The sequence below is a fragment of the Pleurodeles waltl genome, chromosome 2_2 (genome assembly GCF_031143425.1).
Source record: "Pleurodeles waltl isolate 20211129_DDA chromosome 2_2, aPleWal1.hap1.20221129, whole genome shotgun sequence".
NCBI lineage: Eukaryota > Metazoa > Chordata > Amphibia > Caudata > Salamandridae > Pleurodeles > Pleurodeles waltl.
In genome coordinates this window covers 1,139,828,969-1,139,849,143 of record NC_090439.1, presented here as the reverse complement: position 1 = coordinate 1,139,849,143, position 20,175 = coordinate 1,139,828,969, and the positions used below count along the sequence as shown (strand labels likewise).

At 43.0% G+C, this 20,175-nt stretch overlaps 1 protein-coding gene across 5 annotated transcripts in view; it reads left to right on the top strand.

Annotated features, from left to right (window-relative positions):
- HGH1 (HGH1 homolog) overlaps positions 1-20,175 on the top strand; it is a 93,455-nt gene that overhangs the window by 50,555 nt on the left and 22,725 nt on the right. For all 5 annotated transcript variants that reach the window (XM_069221047.1, XM_069221048.1, XM_069221045.1 and 2 more), the window contains one exon: positions 20,021-20,121. In XM_069221047.1, the coding sequence (XP_069077148.1) occupies positions 20,021-20,121 (101 nt within the window). The remainder of the gene's footprint in view (positions 1-20,020; positions 20,122-20,175) is intronic.

Here is a 20,175-nt window from a genome sequence, read left to right as displayed (position 1 = left end):
CTGATTTAAGTCACACCCAAAATAAAATAAAATAGTTTGTAAAAGAAAGGCTGTCACCACAAAACAATGACATGCCAACTGCCCTGTTCGTTTCTGTGAACACACATAGATTTATTGACTGGCAGACATCCTGGGACTGAACAATGACATTGGTTAGTTTCAAGTTATCTGATATGTAAAACTGTATTGCCATTAGTCATTGCTATTTTAATTCACAGACAACAAACAACTTATCCCTCTGTAGTACTTCTGATTTCCAGGCTAGCAGGGCTGAATAATGGCCTTACTAATCAACAAGGATCCACCATTAAGTATAAAAGCATTCATGTTGTGATGATTCTAATAATAACGAGAAACTCCTATAACGAATTTTGAATATTGAGACACCTTATGCTTAACATTTCGGAACATATTAGAAGAACCTATCTTGATGCAAATATTCACTTTCACATGGTAATAATTTTACAAGAAAATATACTCTTTTTTTATTTTTTATGTTTTCTTATTTTTTTATTGCGTACAAACTAATGCCAAACAAATAAGTTCCTACGGCCTGTTTGGACATTTCACACGGAGGTGGCGTTATTGTTTGCCACAGAGGGTAGTTTTTATTTCCCTACATCCTCTCACATAGCCACATTGGTGAACTGTGACCATTAAAACACCGATGGTTGTGATTTGGAAGAGTTTCAAGACTAGAATACAATTGGCCCAAAAATTGGGTGGTTGTTAGGTTGACTTGAAAACATACTTTTCCCCTGGGACCAAAGAGCTTTTGCCAATGGAAACCTCCTAAAGTGAATCAAAATGTGAATCTAGTATTATTACTTTTCTCCTAGTCATCAAAATGATCATCCAGTTTTTTGGCCAGTTGTAAGTCCATTCTTGAAACTCTTCCAAATCATCAACATTGGAGTTTTAGAATGAAACTCTAAGCATCGTCTTGCCGATCATCACACATAAAAATTATCACAGAGGCTGAAATGTCCACGATTTTCCCTTTCTTTCTACCTTACAAACAAGATTGTATTAATTATTGATTGTGTAATACTCACCAACATGCCTACTACGTGACAGACTTCTGCTTGCAACAGTGGATCAGCACAACTGTGACTCCTATGATTAGGTTGAGCATAGCTGCGCGCAAGCGCTGCTTTTCCAACATGTTGGTATCAATGTGGGCTTTTAACCACGCCCACCTCACACCCATCACCGTGACTCGTTCGTGGGCTTGCCTTTAAAAAATCCTTTATCATTGGTAAATGCTTTACGTTTGTCCTTCCTTGGGACAGTTTTGTTACCACCGTGGCCATTGACCCTTTTACATGGGTAGTTGCACATTTGCCAGTATGCTTGACTGCAAGAGAACTTATTTTTCCTTTTGTCTCTCCTTTGCTCTCATGCTCATAGTGTCCATGGTACTTTGAATTGACTTGTTTTTTTGTGCAATGCTAATAAAGACGAGCATGCGGTTTACTGCATGAGAATTTTACACAAGGGACACTGCAAAACTGTGCATGTGAACAATTGCAACCGGGTAAATCGCGTAGTATGTGTAATTTCTTGGTAAAGAAAACATTGCACATGAGGTGATCCCACAAATTTCCTTTTGCCCATTGTTTACAATAGCTTGTGAATGGGATTTCCTGCAGAGTCAGGTTGTGCTAGAATAGTACATTTTAGTTTGCTTGGATGTCTAACGATATTTGAGCTGGTCCAACATCGATTCTCCTCGTTTGCATATATTTACAAGGAGTTGGGGCTAAGCAATATAAAGCCATTTGCAGTGCCCTTGTGTCAACTTTTCGCACACAAAAAATGCACGCAAGAGCTGATCCAGCTTGCAGTGCGTGCCATATTGTGTTTTTAAGCACCGCTTTGTGGCATGCGAGCATGGGCACAGAAGGCTAGTAAAACCAGGCAAATATTGCTGCAAAATGACCATTCCATACAATATGATTTTCAGTGCCCAGCGCATCTGCAGGACTTGTTAGCAAATTAAATCTAGTACATGGCAATAATCAATGCTAACTTTTGAAACTATTCTGTTATTTAAATAGCCCCTGACTGACATTTCATTGTTTTTTGATGCTAGTGAGATGCATTACTTCAGCTCTGCAAAAATCCTCATTATGCACTGATTCTCTCGCTCTGCTTGTAGCGTTAATAATTAATTAAGGCATATGGCACCTTCGCAACGCGATAACCCTCTGGCTTGCAATGGGGCAAATATTTTAGATTAGTCTGCATGCAGGTTGGCATGTCACCATTAATAAAAATGTCCTTAGTATCCTAGTTCGTTGAAGGCAGGAGTGGAGGGGGCAGGTGGAAAAAAGAAAAATACAGAGCAAAGTATGAACAAGGGGAACTCTTTTACGGCTTGTATCCAGTGGCGGAGTAGGACAGAAAGTCGATGTGCCCACATTAGTGAATCACATGGGTAAATAAATGGGCCACGTTTTATAGGTGTTTTGAAAGATATGGAAGAATGTATTTGTGCTTGTTGTGTCCATGCGTGTGGTAATAATATCTGGGAAATCAACAGTAAAATCCAGCCCAGCAGACCATAAAACCAGCCAACAAACAACCAAAACACCGCCCCACACACAGACATGTCAGATCAGCCCTTGGGACACTGACGGTTTGCCCTGTAGGTGAGTCCAACCCTGCTTGTATTTTTAGGTCGAGCACACAACCACTTTAACCTGTTGTAGTTTATCTGTGGTCTTTTAACCACACCCACCGCATGCCCATCACTGTCACTCGTTCATGGGCTTGCCTTGCAAAAATCCTTTATCATTGGTAAATGCTTAACGTTTGTCCCTCCTTGGGGTGGTTTTGTTACCGCCTTAGACACCGACCCTGTTACATGGATAGTTGCACTTTTGTCGATACGTTTGACTGCGAGAAAACTTGTTTTTCCTTTTGTGTCTCTCCTTGGCGCTCATGCTCATGGCGGCCGTGGTGCTTTGAGTCAGCATGCTTATGTCAACCGTTTTATTTTTCATTTTCAGTTTATGTGGAAAGAACAGTCCAGGTAGGAATTTACAACGCTAATAGCCCTAACTCAAGCAAACACGAGACCCATTGCATTGCAAATGCTTGTTTTACTTTGTCTCCCGCTTGGATTATACCAGTGCTGTGTGTTAGAATATCCAACCCCTCCCATTTATCTACGGGTTATTAGTGCATGCTGCATGCCATGTTGCTGTTTCTGCACCAAAAAAAAGAGCTGGGATGGTTGAGGGGGGTCAAGCAACATGAGGGAGGAAGGTTGGAAAGTCATCGGGGGTGGGGAGGGTGTTTGGGTGAAACACCAGGGAGCTTCTCTGCTTCTTTGCTTGACCAAAAAGTTTGACCTTATTTCAAGGTGCCTCTTTCCCTTTATCATCACATTTGAGAGGACCTTGAAATATACAACTCTGGAGTTGTGCAGTATAAAGCCACTCTTGCAGATTTTTTTGACTTTAATATTGTTCATCCATATGAGCAAACTAGGTCACCCTTAGAATACACACAGTTGACTTGCCGCTTGATTAACTAATAGCATCATGATAAGGACAGAGATGGGGGCATGAACATTTCTAAAGGCATGTTGAGAGACGATCAATTCTTAAAAAAAAAAAAAATACTACTCAACACAGTGATACATCCTAATGCTCTTAAGTTAAATTCTTCCGTAAGTTAAATACTTTTTGAACATCTTTATTGTAGTTTTATTTGGCATTTGTTTCGTTAGTTACGTGCCAAATATGCTGACAGCTCAGCTCCTGTAATGGCTCTTGGAGCAATGCCAGGCCCTTATCTCTGCCCTGACTCGGATTTCTTTGTTAATTTGCGTATTTGCCCACCTTTACAACTCTGCTTTTATACACATATAAGATGAAAACAATCAGTTTTGCTTGCAGTCAATATTTACAGCGCTTAGAATAGGCAAACACAACAGTGTTATATGCTAAAGAAAACAAGGTATTACTATTAAGTGCAATGGAAGGGCATATAATGCCACGCTTCTGACCAGCACACGCACCCCTTAACTTTTGTCAGATATTCTCCCCAGGAAAAAGCTCAGCAAATACAACCCAACTCTTGTGTCCTTTTCTTCAGAGGGACGCCCCTCAGTTCATAATCTTACATGGTGACACAGCGCGCTGTTAACCCCTCCTCTGCCAGCATTACTGTCACAGCCTTTTGTCACACTCTCACAGCTTCACCAACTTCACCGCTTCATCCGAAGGGCCTGCCATTGATCAGTTGTCCAGTGAGGCTCCTGCTCATAGAAGACTAGACGCAAGCTCCAACAACCAATTTCTAAATAACTACCTGTACGGAACATTAATTTATTCAATCACGTCTAAGGGTTATTATCATTTTTAAAAAAAATGATGCGGGGAAGTTGGGGGATCAAGCAACACAAGAGAAGGGGTGGGAAAGACATCGGCAGGTGGGGAGAGGGTTTAGGTTAAACCACAGGGTGCAGGAGGAGTGCAAAGGATGAGAGGGAGGGCGGGCGGGGGCAAAGGAGAGGTTCTGCTGCTATATGCACGCTCTAAGAGTTTGTGCAGGAAAAGAAAGAATAGTACCTGCTGGAGATTGCGGCCAGTGGAAGGACCCTGAGCACAAGGAAGCTGTACTTGGTCCATGCACCTTGATAGGGACAAAGACTCGAAGCCCAGGAGGAAGCCGGAGGCGAGGAGTAGGTACTGACCAATAGGAAGCAACGAGTCAAAGACGATGAGCAGGCTTTTTTTTTTTCCTTACAAATTTATTTATTGGTATTTTTCTCTTTTGTTTTCGGTTTTGGTTTAAACAATACAACAACATAAGAAGTATAACAATCAGTGCATAGTAATAAGTCAATGAAGGGGCGATTTCACAGTTATGTTCATGGCAGCATATTCACAAACGGGAAGAAGAGAAAGGCAGTACATACATCCAGGGTCACATTGTCGACCAGGCAGAAGGCACTCCAATGATGAGCAGGCTTTTTAAAAAATGTATTTATTTATTTTATTTTACAAGAGTTTTTGCAAGCGCTGTGAGGTGAAACCTAAAAAGGGAAACCACTTCGACTCTGTTCTGCTATGTTTAACAACCAATATTTTTCGGTGAAAGTACAGTTTTGAAGCTTACCCCATTCCCACTGTCTGCCCTTTTACGATACAGATGGCCAGTATCAGCCTATGCAATGTGTATAATAGTAGCAAGAGCTGAAATACTCCATATGCAGCGTGAAAATCTTGGTAACAATAAATGTACTTTGCTTTCAAGGTGGGAAGGGAATCTCAGCCTCTGCCCTAGGCTGTTCCTTTAGTACATCTGTCTAAGACTGAGGAGGACTCCTACTGTTACTGACACAGAAAGGAGAATCGGTTAGCCCTGGAACAAGGTTCAGGCAGCTTCAATTTCTTTCTGAGCAGTGAATGCTTTTTGTTTATTTTGATTAAAGTAGCTGGAAAACGAAGTATGCTATTTTTTAAAGTTAAGAATGATGATGCATTTTGACCCTTTCTGTACATTTCACAACAATTAGAAGGGAGTGTTCCTTTAAATCATAAGGCAAAGCTGGAGGTGCAGTTTTCTTTGCATGCCTCCATTTTCTTTTTTTAATTTATATTTTATTTTATTGCAATACAAGAAAATAAACAGCGATACATATCTGAATACATTGAAATAACTCCTCTCCCCCTTGGTAAATTTCCTTATATGTGCAAATCAATACATATGAGGTTCTGGAGCTATGGACATTTAATATCTGTGAGCCTGTGATTCCTTAAGACCTTCAGTATTCTTTGGGTGCCCCTTGGGCCATCACTGCTCCCTCCTGTTCTGGGCACTTTCATCACATCCCGTAGTCCAGCTGTGGTCCTGATGTTTCACCTATCCTGCCTCCCATCCACCCCATATTTTCTCATACTTGTTTTCCTTGCCTCTACCCCGGTAAACTTTCTTTTCTAAGATCCGGCGTCTGTCCATTTCTTTCCACCATTCTTTGCATCCCGGTGGTTTCCCAGGTCCCCATTTTCTAGCTATGTCTTGTTTAGCCACCATGAAACCAAGATTGATCAATACCTTTTTGATACCTAGTGTGATCAGTGTGTCCCCAGATTCCCAGGAGTGCTGTTTCTGGTTTCAGTTCTGGGGGTTCCCTGTGGCATCCTCCAAGGCCTATCCCACCTCTCTCCTGGGCCGTTCTCAGCTGGGCGTGCTGCAGCCATTGTGTAGCTGACATTTGGTATTCTTTTTGCAGATGTGAGTATGGCACCACCCCGTCCCACACCTCTGCATCCCAGCCCCGAAACCCACGCGGAGCGAACATCGTGAGCAGCTGTATGCCCTCCCAGATAGATGTTTTCGGTTGGCCCACCCCATTTTTCTGATGAGTGACCACCATGTCTGATTAACCGTCTCGGTTGCCGGGCAGAATACAGGTCCCAGTTTTCTGCCGTAGAGCCAGTGTAGGTAACTGTTATTCATGGATTCCCTGTCCACCCGAAACTCCGGGTCCTCCCATGAGGCAAAGGACCAGTGTTTGACTATACTCACTTGTGCCGCTTCATAGTATTTCCGAATGTTTGGGAGAGCGATTTTCCCCCTCATATTATGACCTCTGTAATGTGAGAAGGGCCACTCTAGGCTGCCCACCTGACCAAACAAGTGTGCAGACTAGGGCTTTGACTTTAATGACGAATGAGTATGGAATAGGGTGTGGTGAATTCTGGAGGGCATAGAGGAAGCGGGGGAGGTTACCATCTTGAATAAGGCGGACCTCCCCATTAACGAGACCGGCCAGTGTTTAACATCTTTCTCAAAGCTTTTTAGTAGGGGGGCATACATTTGCGTCGTGGGTGGACTGTCTAGTGATCCAAATCTCTAAATATTTGAACCTGTTTAACTTGATCCTCAGAGGTAACTCCAGTGTTTGGCTGCATGCCTCATTTTCAAACACTTTTAGCTTGCACACTTTTGCATTCTTTCAAATTACATAGAAGTTGTGGTGGCATACTTTTTATCCCCCACAATCATCAACTGAAAGCACTTCGATTCATGTGCAACAGGAAATTCTTTTCCCACAAATGTCAACATATTTAACACAAAATCCTGGTCTGGTTAACCCTTTGGTTGTTGGCCGTGTTCTCTGGCATGAGAACATAGCAAGTCGTCCAGCTTTTACAAACCAGATATCTCTGATTCATTGTATGTCATCCCCAGACGTTTCAAAAGAAGGGTCTAGCTTCTGCCTCTAAATGAACTCTGATTTCTGGAAACCATAATAGGTCGATATGTGCTGGTTTACGACTGTACTTAATTCATCATCATAACATCGTGGGACAATATACAATTAACAAATCGTGATAATTTCACAGTTTGCAATAATTGTTGCGTGGTGCTTAAATAGAGAATGTCTAATATATGTTCAGTTTCCTTCAGCCAGTTATGCAAATTTACACTTACTTGAAAGTTGGTGTTTCCTATACTAGTTCCTTTGAGTGTCTGATCCATGCTCACCTTATCTTTGAACACCAAGCCATATAACCGCTAATTGCAGTCCCATTCGATTCAAAGGCTGCTTTGGTAATTGTTGAAGGAGAGCACACAGGCTTCAGTAACCAGAGCCTTCTAGCTGAGTTACACTTATCTAATTTCACATAATTCGAGGCTGAATATAAAAAGTATGCATTTGTTGCAAATTAGAGGCCAATTGTGTACAGCCAGGGAATATTTAATAGAAAGAGCCTGGAATATTTTTGGGGGTAGTAGATCGCTGGTAGGTACAGCAGATTTCAGAAATGAAGTCAAGTACGTCATTGGCACCTTCATCTTTGCATGCTCCTCCATAGTTTATACAATACCATGTGAATCTCTAACGTCTCCTACTTGTCAACATTTACCTGACCTCACTGTTGAGAATCAACACTTACGGGCGGTGTCTTTTTAATTACTTCAAGCACATCGCTGGCTATTGTGGTTCACGCAATTCCTGTGGACTGTGATGGATACAAATAGCTGTGTTAACGTGAACAAAATGGAGACTCTTGTGCTATATTAGATGTAGGTTGGACCAGTCCTGAAATAACTAGGTCACCCCCTCGGAGGAGGTGGGGTGGAGACGCCTCACAGCCAGCCTCGGTCTGCCCATGCGGAGTCTCCACCCTCGAAGCTGGAAGAAATCATTGATTGTATTGTCCTAGTCTTCCTACTCAAATATTTAGATCATCAGGAGAAAGAACAGAGCTAATTGGCACCCATCTCCACATGTATATTGATACTAGTAGGAGGCTGGTTAATATGATCCTGAGTTGCATTGACTGATGTGATGACACAACAGACTATATGGGTAACTGAATATACTTTCTTACTACAAACAAATAATTGAACAACTCTAGCATGAAACGCATTTCTAGATGGTCTACATACACCTATTCTCAACTTCCTGATATGTGTGGCTTCTGGTGGTTGCCGAACAAATGGGGAGACTGTTTTGAGTGCTTTTAGGAACTGAGTATAGGGATGGATTACTACTGTTTGAAGATGGCAGCAAAAGTATTAAATATTTGAGTATAATTGAGTAAATTAGCTGAAATTAAAACTAGTATATACAGTGCAGTTACATTTTGGAGCTGTAGTCTGTGAGTAAACGGAAGGCTAGTTATGGGCAGAGAAAATGTTTTCTGTCAGCTTCTGAAGAAGGCCGTGTGGTCTTCCAGGTTTTGAGGGGAACAAAACTGGTTGTTTTATTTTAGGACAAATTCGTGCTTTTGTAGAGAAAACATCTACATCTGTAGATCTTAGCTTGATAAAACAAGGATTCTTCTTACGTTTCCAGGATCAGAATACTCTATTTCTAAAAGTAGGGTTGAACATGATAGAAAGGCTTAAAAGGGCAGGGACTAAACTGGTAGTGTGCTGCTCTGTTTATGAGCCCGCTCGGCAATAATTTTGCCTCAATTACTAGCTTCATTTAGTTTTTCTCACCTTCTCATTTCAGCTGGAACAAAGACTGTGAGCAGAGTTGAGGACAGCTGAACTTTTTCCCACTTGTTCAGTTCATTAAGTTGTCTAGCACTGATGAGGGATGTGAACTGCCCAGAAGTGCTTTGTGCCTTTGCATTAGTGCTTTGAGAATTTAGAAAAAATCTGAGAGGTGTTTTATCTGGAGTGTAAGCAGTTAGGGGGTCATTCTGACCCTGGCGGCCGGTGACCGCCAGGGTCACCGACCACGGGAGCACCGCCAACAGGCTGGCGGTGCTCCCGAGGGCATTCTGACCGCGGCGGTTCCGCTGCGATCAGAAAGGGTAAACCGGCGGTCTCCCGCCGGTTTACCGCTGCCCCATTGAATCCTCCATGGCGGCGGAGCGCTCTCCGCCGCCATGGGGATTCAGACACCCCCTACCGCCATCCTGTTCATGGCGGGAAACCCGCCATGAACAGGATGGCGGTAGGGGGTGCCGCGGGGCCCCTGGGGGCCCCTGCAGTGCCCATGCCCATGGCATGGGCACTGCAGGGGCCCCCGTAAGAGGGCCCCGCAAAGTATTTCAGTGCGTGTGCAACTGCACCCGTCGCACCCCTGCAACTACGCCGGCTCAATTCTGAGCCGGCGTCCTCGTTGCAGGGGCATTTCTGCTGGGCCGGCGGGCGCTCTTTCGGAGAGCGCCCGCCGGCCCAGTGGAAATGTTTAAATGGCCGCCGCGGTCTTTTGACCGCGGTGCGGTCATTTCACGGCGGTACCTTGGCGGACGGCGTCTGCCGTCCGCCAAGGTTAAAATCACCCCCTTAGTCTTTTTAAGTCCGACTGAGAGACAGGTTTCTCTGTTTCTCCAGCTTCACCCAATAAAAGAAATTCATAGATAAAAATACATAGACACATGCAGTCATAAAGGATTTTTGGGTCCGCTCTCCTTGGTCATTGGTCCGTTCCGCTGTCACTCACATTCTGCTTTTGCCCACCACAGCATACAGCAGGGGTCAGTGAGACAGCCTGCTGTTGCCATGGCTCTTGCCCTATGAGTGACGGAGCACATCTGCCTCAAAGGAATTTCACTGCAATGCCAGGTCTTTGCGTTAGTTTCTCCTTCCATTCTTTCTCCTTTTTAGGGTTGAGACTGCGTCGCATGCACTTGTGCATGCGTATCGCTTGAGAGACGCTTTAGGAATTAGAAAAGGGCTCAGAGCCACATCCACGTCATGTCCGTGTCTGTCATTGGTTCTTGGGCTTGCCTGTTAAAATCTGCTTGCTTTCATTAGTGGTTAGCCCTCCTGGAGCGCAGCGACCAAGTACAGAAAACATGCAAGGCTCGCTGTTTCCTGTCAGGTTTGTGGACTACTTTTTCTCTATTTTCGCAGCGCGATCTCGTTTGTATTTCCTTTCATTAGAAAAACGACTGACTTTGTGAACGTTTGCTTAGAGAGGCGATCTCGAGAAGGAACAGGAACAATAGTTGTTTAACTTCCCTGGACCACCAGTAAACCTTGAAAAATGGTTGGTAGAAAGGAAACTGAATTTACTTGGGCATTCTGCATTAGTTTACAGTATGCAAATCTTTTCTTAAGAAAGAAATTTTGAATGTGCACTACTTAGAGTAAAACAATTAAGTCCAATTAGTCCATATTATTAATAGAAAATCTTCTCTTTATTGGGGATTCCTTGGATATAAAAACAAAACAGCCAACGCGTTTCGTCCTAACCAAAGGACTTCTTCAGGGCTGAAATGTAGTAAAGAGACATACATAGCCTAAGTATATATACAAAAATACATAAAAAATCCATACAAAAAATACACATATAAAAATACATACACCTATATACAAACTAATTTAAAGACATCTTTGACAAATGGAATATTATATAGAAGCAAGGGACAAAGACAAACTTTATTACATTATTTATATATATATATATATATACACACACACACACACACACACACACAACATCCATATTGAAGCAGCAAAGAAAAAAAAAAGAAGAAAATGGAAAAGAGAAAGAGGAAAAGAGAAAAGAGGGGGAAACGGACAAAGGACAAAAAGGGGGAAAAAAAAGGGAAATATATCTAGAAAAGCAAAAACGACAGTTAGTTATAAAAAACAATGTTATTGGTCCTAAACAATATCACAGAGAAAGAAAAGGAAGAAGGGGGGGGGGGAATATATATATATATATATATATATATATATATATATATATATATATATATTTATGCCAAAAACAAAGGAGAACTCTGGGAAGTTCCCAATTTTAGGTGGAGAGCTGCTCTAGTAAGGAGCACCCTGCAACACCAGCGACACTCTAGATTTGCTCACCTCAAATGTCTGCTTATCTAGCAAAGTCTTTAAGCATAAGATTAGCACAGTGCTATCCTCGCCGAGCTAGATAGTGACAAAGTCTTTTGCCATTCGTACAGCAAAATCTTTAAACATAGGATTGACATAGTGTCATCCTTGCCGAGCTGTAAAACGACAAAATTGGGAACTTCCCAGAGTTCTCCTTTGTTTTTTGCATAATTTATGCGTCACTCTATCCCTGAAAGGGCCTTGGTTTGACTTATACTGGGTGCTCCCTTGTGTCTGGACAATGCTATACCCCTCTGAAGAGCTCTAAAGAGAGCGAAACACGTGTCAGGGGTTGCTTTACTCATTCTAGGTTGGCTTGGACGGTATTTCACCAGTCCAAAGCTGTAATACTGTGCCTGGAGTGGTAAATGGCTTTTGTCGTTTTACAGCTCGGCAAGGATGACACTATGTCAATCCTATGTTTAAAGATTTTGCTGTACGAATGGCAAAAGACTTTCACTATCTAGCTCGGCGAGGATAGCACTGTGCTAATCCTATGCTTAAAGACTTTGCTAGATAAGCAGACATTTGAGGTGAGCAAATCTAGAGTGTCGCTGGTGTTGCAGGGTGCTCCTTACTAGAGCAGCTCTCCACCTAAAATTGGGAACTTCCCAGAGTTCTCCTTTGTTTTTTGCATAATTTATGCGTCACTCTATCCCTGAAAGGGCCTTGGTTTGATATATATATATATATATATATATATATATATATATATATATATATATATATATATATATACACACACAGGGAGTGCAGAAGTATTAGGCAAATGAGTATTTTGACCACATCATCCTCTTTATGCATGTTGTCTTACTCCAAGCTGTATAGGCTCGAAAGCCTACTACCAATTAAGCATATTAGGTGATGTGCATCTCTGTAATGAGAAGGGGTGTGGTCTAATGACATCAACACCCTATATCAGGTGTGCATAATTATTAGGCAACTTCCTTTCCTTTGGCAAAATGGGTCAAAAGAAGGACTTGACAGGCTCAGAAAAGTCAAAAATAGTGAGATATCTTGCAGAGGGATGCAGCACTCTTAAAATTGCAAAGCTTCTGAAGCGTGATCATCGAACAATCAAGCGTTGCATTCAAAATAGTCAACAGGGTCGCAAGAAGCGTGTGGAAAAACCAAGGCGCAAAATAACTGCCCATGAACTGAGAAAAGTCAAGCGTGCAGCTGCCACGATGCCACTTGCCACCAGTTTGGCCATATTTCAGAGCTGCAACATCACTGGAGTGCCCAAAAGCACAAGGTGTGCAATACTCAGAGACATGGCCAAGGTAAGAAAGGCTGAAAGACGACCACCACTGAACAAGACACACAAGCTGAAACGTCAAGACTGGGCCAAGAAATATCTCAAGACTGATTTTTCTAAGGTTTTATGGACTGATGAAATGAGAGTGAGTCTTGATGGGCCAGATGGAGGGGCCCGTGGCTGGATTGGTAAAGGGCAGAGAGCTCCAGTCCGACTCAGACGCCAGCAAGGTGGAGGTGGAGTACTGGTTTGGGCTGGTATCATCAAAGATGAGCTTGTGGGGCCTTTTCGGGTTGAGGATGGAGTCAAGCTCAACTCCCAGTCCTACTGCCAGTTCCTGGAAGACACCTTCTTCAAGCAGTGGTACAGGAAGAAGTCTGCATCCTTCAAGAAAAACATGATTTTCATGCAGGACAATGCTCCATCACACGCGTCCAAGTACTCCACAGCGTGGCTGGCAAGAAAGGGTATAAAAGAAGGAAATCTAATGACATGGCCTCCTTGTTCACCTGATCTGAACCCCATTGAGAACCTGTGGTCCATCATCAAATGTGAGATTTACAAGGAGGGAAAACAGTACACCTCTCTGAACAGTGTCTGGGAGGCTGTGGTTGCTGCTGCACGCAATGTTGATGGTGAACAGATCAAAACACTGACAGAATCCATGGATGGCAGGCTTTTGAGTGTCCTTGCAAAGAAAGGTGGCTATATTGGTCACTGATTTGTTTTTGTTTTGTTTTTGAATGTCAGAAATGTATATTTGTGAATGTTGAGATGTTATATTGGTTTCACTGGTAATAATAAATAATTGAAATGGGTATATATTTGTTTTTTGTTAAGTTGCCTAATAATTATGCACAGTAATAGTCACCTGCACACACAGATATCCCCCTAACATAGCTAAAACTAAAAACAAACTAAAAACTACTTCCTAAAATATTCAGCTTTGATATTAATGAGTTTTTTGGGTTCATTGAGAACATGGTTGTTGTTCAATAATAAAATTAATCCTCAAAAATACAACTTGCCTAATAATTCTGCACTCCCTGTATATATATATATATATATATATTCTTTTCTTAAGTCCTGCAGAAAATCCATGCACATAAGCCACTGGGACTTATGCTGGTCTTATGTCTGAATAGTTGGGCAGTGATATTTGTCTTTAGTTAAGTATGCCATACTCGCTTCAAGGCAGGTGGCACTTACCGGAGCGCGTCGCACCCGGAAGCGATTGTAGAACACGCTAACACAGTATAAAGCAAAAGAAAGTACAGCACCAGAACTGAGGCTTATACTGTGTGCAAGACAAAGGCAAACTCACGCCTTTGCAGTCTGAAACACTGGACACTCTGTGAATTCCATAGGCTGGGTATGTCCTGATCTCAAGGGAGAGATCTAAGAGAGAGGCACCCTCCTGGAGCATGTGATAGTGCCTGCTTTTATGTAGCACTAACATTTCAGTGGGGAATGAGTGCTACAGATGTAGGCGTATTTTTATTTGGGCAAATGAAGTGCGACTTGCCCAGTATTCTGAAGGTTAGTTGGGTAGATTGCCTGTGGATTGTTTGGGGGTTTATGGGGGTCATTCCGGAGTTACAGATTTTAGGAATGCGAGTCTTGTTCAGTAGTCTCTGCCTTTGTTTTGGAAAAGAGGGAGATTAGCACGTGGTTGTGGAGTCTGAGCACACAGGGCAGCAGACAGATATTCTGTCTAAAGCAGTGGTTCCCAACCTTTTGATTTCTGTAGACCCCCATTTTAACATTAATGGAACCCAGGGACCCCCACTGAATCATCATGGGAATCCGGGGATCCCCGCCTGAGTCATTACTGGAAGCTGGGGACCTAATTTGTCAATAATTGTTAATATTTTTTAATTTTCTAGGCTCTCGCGGACCCCCTGAGAAGGCTTCGCAGACCCCCAGGGGTCCCCGGACCACAGGTTGGGAACCACTGGTCTAAAGCATTGCTGTGGCGATATTGACTGCAGGGTTAGGTGTTTCTCTGTGGAAATGTGCAGTGTCCTTATGATGGCCAGTGGTGTCTGATGTACCCTCATTTGAGAGACAAAACTTGCAACATTTGCTTGATTTTTTTTTTTTTTTTTTTTTTTTACCAAGGTCAGATAATCTATCCATTTCCCAGGCCCTACAACAGAATATTGCGATAGCCTAACTTTCAACTTTATTTTCCAACAAAGACTGTCTTCGTTTTAGTACCTTGATGCAGATTTTGTGATGTTTAGACAGAGATAGTTACAGGGGAATTAAGCATTTCTTTATTTATTTTGGTCTTTTCTATGTATCAGATTTATTCAGTAAATAAACTTAACATAAGAGGAGTAATGTAGCTAGCAAAAATAGTACCAGTCATCAGTAAAAAAGTATGCTCCCAACACAAAAATTGCCCAAAGAAACAATATGGCCCACATCTCCCAGCACCCCCGCCTTCACTGACTGAGCACACCCGTAACCTAGGCATCATCCTCGACTCCTCCCTATCTATGACCGGGCAGGTAAACTCAGTCACCTCTTCCTGCTGGCACACCCTCTGCAAAATCCCAGCCGACTGCCGCAGGACAGTCACCCACGCCATAGTCACAAGCAAGCTTGACTACGGCAACACTCTCCATGCCGGCACCACGATGAGAAACATCAAAAAGCTGCACTGCATCCAGAACACCACTGCCAGACTTGTCCTTAACCTTCCACGCGAAGAACACATCTCCTAGCACCTGAGGACCCTCCACTGGCTCCCAGTAGAAATACAAATCACCTTCAAGCTACTCACCCACATGTACAAAGCCATACACATCGGACCTGCCTACCTGAACCACCGCATCTCCTTCCACACCCCGCCAGATTTCTCCGCTCCCCTCAACTGGCTGTGGCCACTATCCCTCGCATTTAAAAAAAACCACTGCCAGAGGACGATCCTTCACCTACATCGCAGCAAAAAGCTGGAACAACCTGCCCCTATACCTTCGACAAAGCCCATCGCTCACCATCTTCAGGAAGAACCTCTAGACGTGGCTCTTCGGATGAGGCTCCACCCGCTCCCCCGCACCCTCCAACCCCCTCAGCACCTTGAGGCCCTCACGGGTGAGTAGCCCGGCTTTACAAAAACTGATTGATTGATTGATACGGATATCAAATACATATGCATATTCAAATAGCCAAATCATAAGGCTGAGCAGTCTGAGTGCTCTGCTTGACAAGATCAAGGTGTGCTTAGTGCCCATAAAATGTGCTTCTCTAAAATGAACTGTAATAAAGTGAGCTACTTGCCAACACATTTGAGTGTTATTACAGGGTTTTGAACAATACAAAAAAATCATGAATACAAAACTAAAAATACAGGGTTGTGAACAATACAAAAAAATCATGAATACAAATCTAAAAATGATTGCCACACATTTAAGACATAACATTCTGTCAGCAACAGGAATCAAAATGTTACATGAAAATGAAAACATTTTCTATTGCGTTCTGTCCTGACAATTGTATCTTTAAAATATAAGTACACTATGATTCTCTGTGCAAGCATTCATTACATCCACGTAACTTTCCATCAGAAGGAAATAACTTCATGATATATTGCATTAGTTCATTTCTTTTACACAACATTTCTTACACATGTCAGGCTGGAAGGAAGCACTACAAAATATAACAATAATAGAACATTTGCACTTCTGCCAAAACTCGCTGCAGACTTTTTTCCTTGTAAGGTTACATCTATCTGTACATGGAAAGCTACACCAACTAGCAAGCCAGGCAGATTCAACTAATTCACAAAGGTATTTTATTTTACAGATAATGAAATGCAATCAATCACAAATTTTATTATTTTGATAAAGATATAATACTAAACATTTAGTACAGACATAACACAGCAGTTCAGTTTTTGTGTTGTTAACACTTGCACTAGAATATATGCTACTTTGACTAGGCACCTCCATGGGACGGCTGTACCTGTTCAGTCTATGACAACGCCCCTATCCAGGGGCCCCATATCTTATCATATTTCCGGGGACATCCCCTCGATTTGTGTACACTCTTCTCCTGATTTGCACACCAGTCCATTCCTGTTCTCCATTTCTGTAGGGACGGCCCAGAGGACGAGGCCCAAACTGCAGCGATATCTCGTTTTGCCACTAAAAAGGCAACCCAGACTAGGGCTCGCCTCGCCCTAGTGACCTCACCACGTCTTCCATTACTCCCAGCAGTACCATACCCACTGAGAGCTGCAATTCCATTCCCAATATCTTGTTTAGGTCATTTAGTATCTTCTCCCAATAGGTCTGCACAACCGGGCAGTCCCATACCATGTGAAAGAAATTGGCTGGGTCCCCCACACAGCGAGGGCATCGGCTATCCAACCTTAATCCGGCTCTGTAAAGTCTAGCTGGTGTTAGGTATGCTTTGTGGAGGTAGAAGAACTGTATGGTGCGCAATTTCACCGATATGGCTAGTGTCCTAAGGGCTCTCAGTGCTTCTTCCCACTCTGAGTCTTCCAGGGCACCCACCCGGGCCTCCCATCCCATCCTAGTCGGGTCTACGTCCTCTGATGCGGTGCTAACTAACATTTTGTAGATTTGTGAGACCCCTTTCCCTCCCAGGTTTCCCATAAGTAGTTTAGCTTTGGGTGGGTTGAATTTTGGTAGTAGATTTCTTGTAAAATGTGTTCCTATGGCGTGCCTAAGTTGGAGGTATCTAAAGAACTGTGTTTTGGTGATACACAAGTCTGATTGAAGTTCCTGGAAGGTCTTTAGTGTCTCTCCTTTCCACACATCCCCGACCAAAGAAATACCTAGTAAGTCCCATTCTGTAAATCCCTCCAGCGCAGCTGTGGCACTCCCCCACCTCCCCCTCCATAACTGGGTCTGCCGAGTGATCACATTGTTCCAGCGGGTGTGCCTCAGCGCCGCTTTCCAAGCCAGGAAAACCGCCTTGGTAGTCCCTTCCATGGATTGTAGGAGGGGTGTACCATATAGCATATCTAGGCCGCGCGGGAATCCCAAAATTCACAACTCCACCTGGTATGCCGGGTCTGACCAACCCTTGTTAAACCAATAGTGTATTACCAGTAACTGTGTCGCCAGATAGTCCAAGTATGGATCAGACGCTCCTAGTCCCCCTTCATATATCCCTTTCTTACAGTATCTTGCCGCCACTCTGTGTCTGGCTTCCCCCCAGAGAAATAATGGTGTGGCTGCCTCTAGGGACCGGAACCACGATTCGGAGATTGGAAAGGGGAAGTTCTGGAAAGCGTATAATAATCTGGGTAGTATTATCATCTTGTATAAAGCAACTCGTCCCATTACATTCAGCGGCAGTGTCTGCCATCTCTGCAGGTCAGTCTTGACTCGCTTCACTAGCGAATCTAGATTCCTTGCCCGTGTCAGTTCTGGTAGAAGAGTCACCCAGACCCCCAGATATTTGAAACTTAGTCTACGAAGCGGTATTGTGTCTTACCAGTCATAACAATCACGGCCGTTTACAAGGGGAACCAGTATAGATTTGGTGGGGTTAATTTTCAAGCCTGATGCCAGCGCTTAGCTTTTGAGGAGTAGGAGTCTGCGTGGGCCCAATACACTTGGCGTGCTCATATATTGCAGCACGTCCGGGGAAATTAAGCATTTATCCCACAAAAGGCATTGAGTTTGTGCTGTATTGGATTTTAGGCTGTAATTTAATCATTGAGTACATCATCTTCGTGGTTCTATAGCCAGTGAATAGAACTATTGAGAGTAAGGCTCCTGATCTAAAAGAAATCAAAGAGGTAATAGCCAGGGCTTTAAAAGCCTTCCTAATCTATTGTTATAGTTTTAAGAGTTTAGCTGAAGAGCAAGAGGATTAGCAATACTGGCAGCAGCCACAAAAAGCCTTTATCACCTAAGGGGCATACCTGAATTTGGGGAACATAAAGTAATGCAACTTTGGCAGACCTTAGAGCCTGCTGATGGATATACCACTTAACTTTAGACGCCAAAACATCAGCTTAGTTTACATAAACGACTTAGTGAACAGTGGTCATGGATGTGAGAGTAACTCTTTTGCAGACTTGTAGCCAATGGAGCGCAAGGAGGATTGAGGAAATATAATTTCTCTTGAGCAAATAGGTCACCACTCATTTCTAATGCAGCCAGATAACCTAATCTTCTTAAGTGAGGTGCGATTCAACCAACACGTTCACAACTGTTGTGTGGATGAAACTCTACATCTGTTTCAAAATATTTGTTTGGGTAAAAAACGCGGTGGGCACCCAGAGAGCGTTTTTGGTCAGTTTAGATTCCAGATTATCTAACTGTTTTAGCCAGATGAAGACCTGGGTCCATTGCTGAAAGTCAAATCTCAGAAGCCCCAAGGTCCACCGCTTTCTCCTTCCCTCTTTCATTTTTACATCTCTTCACCCCCCCCTCCCTTTTTTTTTTGTAGGGTCGAGGCTGCGTCGCTTGCGCATGCATATCGATTGTGAGAAGCTTTAGTAGTTAGAAAAGGGCTCGGAGCCCCCTCCACGTCACGTCAGTTTCTTTCATTGGTTCGTGGGCTTGCCTTTTAAAATTTGATTGCTTTCATTAGTGGAAGGCATGCATACCTTATGCCTTTTTGGGTGGTTAGTCGTCCTTGAGCGTAGCGGGCAAGTACTGAAAACATGCGAGGCTCGCTGTTTTCTGTCCGGTTTGTGGACTACTTTTTATCTTTTTTCGCAGCGCAATCTCGCTTGGCAGAAATTGAGTGCTTTACATGACATCGACCATGTTACATAGTTAATTGCACTTTTGGCAGGTACGTAGATAATTGCACTTTTGCCGATGGGTTTCACTACGAATGAACTGTAGCAGCGCGATTGCGCTCTTTTTTTCCATTTAATGTGGCAAGAAAAGTCCGGTTGAGAGTTTACAACTGCTAATAGCTCTAGCTCAGAGAAATGCAAGACCCGTTGCATTGCAAATGCTTATTTATTTATACATTTTCTTTTTAGTCCTGACAGGCTTGATTTATTTTTTTCCAGGGTAAAGTAATTCAAAACCAGTGTCAGTTTTTCTAATCTCCATTAAGATGTTTTTCTTGTGATGTGCCTTTAAGCATAAAAGCGGTTCTATATGTGGTGTGATCACATCTCCTGCTGGAATGTCCCTTACTCTTCTAAGCACTTGGTACTTTTATTTTTGTGACATATGCTTGAAATTAAGCAGAAGGCCCTGTCTATGGACTCTGCCATTGGTTTCTTCATTGTATCCCAGATGCTTTTTTAATGCAAACACATGTAATTGGCATCATGTGCCTAAGTCTATGGCTCTTCACAAAAAAAAGGTGCACAGATCACAGACATGTAGAGTGTATTGATTTCTCTGATGTACTTGCGAACAAAGTTGCTTCTGTTTCATACCTGGTCTCCGTGCTCCTTTCTTCTTGTCTTTTTCACAGGTGTGTGCTGCAGCGACTCCTGCCTTACACGCAGTACGAAGGCTCCACAGTCCGCAGAGGAGGCGTGATAGGAACACTCAGGAACTGTTGTTTCGAATACTGTAAGTGATTTGTTGGAAAGAAACCAAAGTTGTTAACTGCCATTGCTGCTTATC